General features: G+C 44.4%; 1 protein-coding gene across 1 annotated transcript; it reads left to right on the top strand.

Annotated features, from left to right (window-relative positions):
- Positions 1 to 506: 506 nt before the first annotated feature.
- Positions 507 to 1,499, top strand: LOC139433657 (uncharacterized; the record flags this gene model as incomplete). Its single annotated transcript, XM_071202758.1, has 1 exon — positions 507 to 1,499. A coding segment is annotated over one exon (993 nt), but the record flags the coding sequence as incomplete, so codon positions are not given.
- Between the last annotated feature and the right edge of the window lie 6,644 nt (positions 1,500 to 8,143).

The raw sequence follows: 8,143 nt of genomic DNA, 5'->3' as shown, positions 1-8,143 counted from the left end.
CTCTGAGAGCGACACAGGTACCGGGAGTGATGCACCTCGGGACAGAACTACTGTCCAGAGGTGCACCACTCTATGCAGACTGGACTCCACATCCAAGGATCGTGAGTCCGCTGTGGGTGCGTTACGGCGGAGCCGCGTTAAATCTGTTCGCATAAAGAAAAAATGCTCAATGACAGCTGTTCTCTTTAATGCACGATTTAAACGCACTGTTAGGCGGGGACACACTCGTACACGATTGACCTCCGGGTCCTCTGTACGCGTTTCCACCCCTGGTTCTGTTACCCCCAACTCTGGCCAGAGTGAAGGAGCAACGCCACACACTTACTCTGATGTTTCCGCCCTAGCCCGTAATGTACGGGCTGGCGGAGATATATCAGCTGCTATGGGGGCAGCCATAGCAGCCCCCACCACGCAGGGACAGATTGTCTCAGGCGGGGGGGGGCGATCCTTCACCCACGCCCAGAGCACGGGGCACTATGGGCCTGACCCGTGAGTGGTACAATCTGAATACAGTGGGACTCCCTCAGAAGGTGATAAACACTATTCAGAGTGCGAGAGCTTCCTCCACCAGGTCTCTCTATGACTGTAAGTGGAGGGTGTTTGAGGAGTGGTGCCTTCAAGAAGGACACATCTCTTTTCAATGTCCTGTTGGGGTGATTTTATCATTTCTACAGGACTTGATCGATAAACACAGAGCTTTCTCCACGATCAAGGTGTACCTGGCTGCTATTGCTGCATGCCATGTGGGCTTTGAGGGTAAGACGGCTAGCCAACATCCTTTGGTTTGCCGTTCTATGAAGGGAGCTCGCAGGCTCCTCCCTGTCTCCAGGTCACTGGTGCCCTTATGGGACCTGGCAGTGGTTTTAAATGGGCTCAAAATGACCCCATTTGAACCCCTGGAAGGAGCTGACATGAAACATCTGTCACTCAAGACAGTGCTGTTACTGGCCCTGGCATCCGCCAAGCGGGTCAGCGATATTCATGCACTGTCTGTACATCCCTCATGCACTCAGTTCGCCCCAGGGCAAACGAGAGTGTTGTTGAAACCCAACCCTGCCTTTACACCAAAGGTGGTTGGTTCGTGTACCCCAATTGACATTGAGGCATTTCCTCCGCCGCTGGTTTCCTCCGGGGAGCAGCAGCAGGATCTGTTGTGTCCAGTCCGGGCTTTACACACATATATGGACAGATCAAAAGAGCTTCGTCTTAATGACCAACTCTTCGTGTCCTGGGCTAACCCTCACAAGGGTAAGCCTGTTACTAAGCAACGGCTCTCCCACTGGATTGTGGAGGCAATTGCTTTGGCCTATACGAGTCAGAATTTGCAAGCACCTTCAGGTCTGCGGGCTCACTCGACTCGGGGCCTGGCTACATCCTGGGCTTTGTTCAAGGGTGTTTCCATCCAAGACATCTGTGCAGCGGCAAGCTGGTCTTCGCCGCTCACTTTTCTCCGCTTTTACAGGCTAGACGTCTCCGCTCCAAGCGTGGCCCGAGCAGTGCTGGGCACCTTGTTGAGTCGGGACTCCACCTGTTAAATTCTGGTTGATCGGTGATCTTCGAGATAAGCTCGTCTGGCAATACGGGAGCTACAATATCCCATAGTGAGACATCGAATGGAGTGTTATGAATGAGAACTATAGGTTACTTCCGTAACCCCGGTGCTCAGAGTAACATGAAGTGAGATGTCTCACCAGACGGCCCTCCTTGCTATGGTGAAGCGAGAAGAGGTGCTTATTTTGAATGACGCATGCGTTGTGGCGCAAGCTACTTATAGGGGGTGATTTCCCCTGACTCTGACGTCAAGATCACCAGCCAATCAGGATTGGCGTAATGAGATTGATGCTTCTGTTTGCTCCGCGATGAGGCGCATCCCATAGTGAGACATCTCACTTCATGTTACTCTGAGGCCTGGGGTTACGTATGTAACCTATAGTTTTATTGTAGAGATCACTACAGTATCTTCTTGATCTTTTCTATTCTATATTTCTATCATGCCTTCTACTTCCCCCCAATTGTGTATGTAGGCTACTCTTAATATTTAAATGTTTTCATCAAATAAAACTTATTCAACAACAAAATTCAATAACGTGCTTTAACCACTAGGCGGTGTGGGTTAAAAAAAACAGTGGTGTAAAACATAATAATATCAAACATAATATGACTATATTAACTTTATTGTGAAATTAAAACAGAACGGTAAAGGAAAATACAGTTTCAGTCTCTCGATTTGAAGCTTATGCATTGTACAATGAACCTGTATAGACCTGTAACAGTCAACTGCATGAGGAGTTGGAATGGTAGTAAATAATATCGTAATTAAAAATAATCCCTTTCTATCAGCTGTGCACCATTATGGTGTAAATATAGCCTATCTACCAATTGGATCAAATATAAAAGTCAGCCGAATTAGTGTTGATACTGCAATGAGACGTATTGTGTGAAAAGAAATGGAAGATGTTGTTTAATTGCTAATATATTTATGATCCACGTCACGTATTCAGTTTTGGCGGCATTTCTTACAGTTTGTCAAAAGGTCTTCTGATCAGGGCTCTATAAATAAATATCTACGGCAGATATGTAATATTCAATGCAGCCAAACCGTGCATTACAATGCCGTTATGTGATGACTTCCAAAGAGAAAAGCAAGAACACTCGGAATAAAGTATTATTTTATTTTAAAAAAGTGTTTTTCCCATTTCATATCCCATAAACACTATCTCCCAACATGCATTGCGGCTAAAACAATCGATGTTTTAGCCTATCAAAACCTCTGAAAAAAGAAAGGTGTCTCTCAGAATCGAAAGAGAAAAACCTATGGGAAAAACACAAAAGCATTGTACACAATTTAAACCAATAAATGTCGTATTATTAACAAGGATAAACTGATGTTTTTTAGTTGATGAGTACTGCAGATATCACTGTTAAATCATTTGATCATTGGTTTTATTATGAAAACGTAGAGACCGGAAATACTGTTTTCAACCCGTAACTTTACATGGAGGCTGCCGCATATCTCAAATCATCTTCGGAATATCTATCAAACTATAGATCCTACATATCGACTGGACGTGGATTATAAAAGTACAATATACACTTCTCGCTAGAAATCTAATCAAAAAGCGTTTTAATGGCCAAACTATCCTACAATTTAGGATTTTACAGAGAGGGTTATTTGTGAATAAACGACCATCTGTAACGTTAGCATTCAACGGGAGCACTAGAGGGCGAAAACTTTCAAATGTAATTATAGGACGTATTAAGCGCTTGAACAAACGTCATATTTGGTCGTAATAAGGGCCTGAACAATCGGCCCATTTGGTCGTATGAGTTGCAGGACTTGTTGCTCTGTTCAGTTCCTGTAAGGTCCTCTCAAAATCCTACCACTGGTAGCGGAAAGATGAGGTGTTCAGGTTATCATTGACAGCTCGCCATTCCCCCTCGTCAGGGAGAAAATCCAGAGTCCACAATCCAGAATCCAGAAAATCCAGAATCTTCTTATCCAAGGGTATCATAAAAACCCAGCCGAGGAAAATAAAATAACAATCAAAACTCCCGCTTTCCAAAGCAGCTCCAACCTCCAACGCCCCAGAGATTGGTCCACCGCCGCCCCGGTAAAACTCTCAATTTGCGCTGTTTTGTGCATTTCATGATCACAAGTGTCTCCGTTCTTCCAGCGTGACGCTGCTCCCGCACACACACGTCTTCAACGTGCCATCACTAACCTGAGTGAGGAGGCGGGACTTGGCGGATTTTAGTCCAACTGCAATCATGATTGCGTTATGAACCAATGAGCTTTGTTCTTAAAAGTTGACCATTAAACTAAAATATACTATAAAATAACTAAATAAATAATAAATTATTATTAACAAACAAAATACAAGAATCTTGTAACCTTGGTTTATCCAGTGGGTTACATGACCATTACATGTCTCCCCTGAATTAAGGGTTTGAAATGCTGGAGGACCAACACATATGCCCGCAGCTCTAGGAGGTTGCTGTGCCGTGTTTCTGTTAGAGACCAGCACCCACCTATAGCTCTCCCCAGGCAGGTCCCTCCCCATCCCCATCCCGTTCCGGATGCATCCGTGAACACTGTGATGTAGGAGGTCACTCGTCCCAGAACCGGAGGTTGCCCTCCAGTGAGGGGGGGATGGTCACCAGACGCCGTTTGTGTCTCTTGAGATCTGGCTGGAGAACCACCTCTGCAGGCGGCGCATATGCAGTAACCCAAGCGGGACCACAACGTGAGCTGCCGCCATGAGACCCAAGGTCTTCATGACAGTCAATGCTGTCACTGTTGCCCCCTGTCGCAGTCTGCAAACTGCCCGCAGCAAGGATGCCTGTCTGCTCTCTGACAGGGTGGCGCGTAGTCTGCCTGCATCGAGCACCACTCCCAAATACAACGTCTCCACACACTTGCTGAACGTGCGTGGGGACAGGGAGTAGCCGAACGGCAGCCTGTTATACTCGTAGGCCACCCCCTGTAAGGCAAAACGCAAATACTTTCTGTGTTTCGCAGCAATCCCGACATGAAAGTAAGCGTCCTTCAGGTCGATGGTTGTAAACCAATCGCCTGGCTGCACCAGTCCCAGTAACTGTTTTATAGTTAACATCCGGAATTTTCTGCGTGCAATGTGGAGATTCAGACTGCGAAGATCCAGAATGGGCCTGAATTCGCCTGTCTTTTTGGGCACCAGGAAGTACAGGTAATAATGCCCCCCCTCTCTGTCTTTCGTGCGCACAGCACACATTGCCTGTTTTTGCACCAAGGCCTAAACCTCTGCTGAGAGAAAATCTATCTCCCCTTCGAACCTGAATATCTTATCCAGATAGTCAAGCATCTCGCGGTCACGCGACAGCGGGGGCAGGGGCCTTCTCCCCTCTGCCCACCCAGCTGTATGCGGAAGCAGATGAGCCGTTAGGCTTTCCTCCAGTGGGGGAACACCGGGACACTCCGTGTCCGAGTGGCCCTCCACTCTGAGGATTCCAGCCCAAGTAGCCACCGGATCCTTCATTCTCAGTGGCTGCCCCCACGTGGCTGCCGCCACACACCGCCAGATGTCTGGCCCCCTGCCAGACATCTGCCGTTCACCCCCACTGGGTGAAACGAAGGCCTCACAGGCCTCGGTGGCAACGGAGACGGGAGAGCAGCAAGCCTGCACGCTCCACCGCCATAGCCATCACCGCCGAGAAGTCCTGTCGTGCAGACCTGTGCTGATGGCATTCCTGGCGGTCACCGGAAATCTCGGACGACGAGGTGTCATCATCGTTTTTCTATCTCTCCGAAGCTCGGACCCGCCCGGGCCGCTAGGATGGCGAAGACGAAGGGCACTAACGCTCGAGGTCCTCCATCTCCACCACGTCGAGCTCTGGGTCCTCCACCGGCGAGACGTAGCACCCCTCAAACAGCGCCAGCCTTTCATGGCAGCCGGGGCGAGGAATCAGTTGGCAGGCGCTGCAGACTGCAGTCGGAGCCAGGTTGGCCGCCGCATGGTCGGACCCCAGGCACTCGATACACCAACAGTGGGGGTCGTCACCTTCAATGGAGCCCGGACACGAAGGACAGGGGCGCTCCACAGGTGAGTCCATTTTTCTTCGTATGCTTTACAAAAAGTTTCTTTGTCCGTCTCTCTTCACTCAGTTACTCACTGCCTTGCTGAAGAGAAAGGGATGGCAGTGAGGAGGCGAGGCCTCCTTTTATGCGGTGAGATGCGCGCTCATTCAGGAAGGCCCGCGCAGGGGCCGGCTACATCTAGAAAGTCTCAGTGAATGAATGCGTGCATGATAGGATCGAGGGGAGTACCCATAGAGTCCGGTAGAGGGCTGAGCCTGTGAGAGATATAACTCATGCTGTGCTGCAAAACTGTGTTCAAATAAAAGAGCTTTATTTAAAATGCTAGGGTAGATTTAAACATTTGCAACAACCCCCAATAGGTTTGAATAAAGTGATGCACAAGACATTAAGAATATTTGAAGTTGATGGAATAGTGCAGCAATAACAAAATGTCTTTGGGTTTGAATATTTTCACTCATACAGTTTGAATGAAAAACAAATTGACAGTTTATATATGATATGATCAGGCCGACTGAATAACACTACTTTCACAACCATAATGATATTTTCAGTAAGAGCAAAATACAACATAAAAGATGTGCAATGGAAATTACTTTAATTTTCTATTATTTAAAATGTAAACTAGAGCTGCATCTTGATTGTCTTGGTGAAGCACACAAAGCCACATTTAGCAGCTATTATGCTGTCTCTCTTCAGTGTTTGTACCAGATAAATAATACATGGAAAAGTTAGCTTAATTAAGTGTGATGCATATGTGCTGTCTTTATAAAGTGGCTTGTTTGACACTGATGGTGTAAAGCAGGGAGTTAGTGTGAAGAGTAGGCTGCTGCATGAGGAGGAGAGGAGGAAGGCAACTGACTGGCAGATTGCTTGGGAGGCTGGCGGGAGCGATGTAGGCAGCAATAACACCATTATTGGCAGTTACTCACACGTCTCCTTATCATGCACCTTATTTATAACAATAATAAGGTTAAAAGAAGTGAGGAAGTCATACCTTTTGATAATCATTATATAACCATTATATTTGTCAGACAAACACTTGCCAGCGAGGACATGTTCCACTATTTTCTCTTAACATGACACATTTCATTTGTATAAAGACAACAAGTCTGCTTTATTTGTTTCCACAAGAAACAATCACTTCAAATAATGCATAAGCATATTGTCTGCAAAATGTAGTGTTGTAGTATAATCAACAGGAGACCATCAATGTATGAACTGTTTTTGGTAGTAGCCTACGTCAATGTATAATAGCTGAGATATTGAATATTTAAGAAATAGAAAAACTTCACCAAAATGTACCACAATAATACCTTCAAATACTTCAAACATGTATTACTGTAGTATAGCCATTGTATTGGAGGATGTGTGAAATGTTTTTGGTAGAACTTTACTTTATGACCGGAAAGTTATTTAAGTTATTTTTTTGTAACAGTTTTTGGCATTGCACTTTGTAGACGGTCAGTTTGCATGTTTTGATATACATTAGGTTGAAGTTCCTTGTCTATACCTTACTTTGGTTGTTAAGAGACCTCGTTTGTGTTTTGAGGACGTTTCGTGTTTGAATTATTAATCAATGAGGTTTGAATCTGTCAATATCTTTCTAATTTAACCGAACTAGGAGAGCTCTCACCCTGCCCTCCTAACACTATACTTATCAGTAAAAGCTCTGAGAGGGCTTTAAAGCCTGACTAAATGCCTCTCTTTTAAATCCAACAATATTTCAAAACCTTTACCTACCATCAGGTGTCGTTTGAAAAAAATTACTACCGAGAGCTTTTCCCCGCCCCTCGCTCTAAAGCTCCTTTGGTCGTTAAGTCAAATAAAAAATAATTAAAAAAAAAAAGGCATTGCGAAGGTACATGGTCTTTATTGGCTTTGCAATTGATATTAAGATAATCCAAAAGTAACGGAAAGTAATCAAGTTACATTACTTTTAAATAGATAGATTAGGTTATGATTATGATTACTGGTTTTAAAGTGGATACATTTATGGTAGTTTTTGTTCTAATGATTTCCACTTTTAGAAGCATACATATTTCCTTGCTTTCCAATCATATGAACATCCATTTGATGGAGATACCCCAATATACCAATCACACACACACACAATCATATATATCAATGTATATGTAATACCTTCACAAATTAAAAATCTGTCACAGAGGTTAAGCTGTTTTGTTATTAAGATGTTGTGTAAACCTGAAGGGAAGTGAAAAAGGTTGATACTATACTATGCATAACGATTATCTCTACACTGAATACATTTGTAGTAGTTAGTTATAAAGGTAAATATACAGACATGTTTTTGACATAGTTTACTATCTATAACAACTATATACCCATAATTGATTGGTCCCATTCTAAAGTGGTTAATGTAAAGCAGTTGTCATGCTTTTTGTAGAAAACAGGTGACTTTTATTTATTGTGTTTCAACTATTGTGTTTGTGTTCTTTTTTTCAAAATATGGGGATGCATTTACAATGTGAATAAAAACAAACAAAATCCAAGAGCTCCACTTCACTGCACATCACCTCAAGTGTTGTGCCTCTTTAATATTGAGAAATT

This window comes from Pseudochaenichthys georgianus, chromosome 3 (assembly GCF_902827115.2).
Source record: "Pseudochaenichthys georgianus chromosome 3, fPseGeo1.2, whole genome shotgun sequence".
In the NCBI taxonomy this organism is placed as follows: domain Eukaryota; kingdom Metazoa; phylum Chordata; class Actinopteri; order Perciformes; family Channichthyidae; genus Pseudochaenichthys; species Pseudochaenichthys georgianus.
The sequence above is the reverse complement of the archived record's forward strand: the minus strand, read 5'-3'. Positions and strand labels throughout refer to the sequence as shown.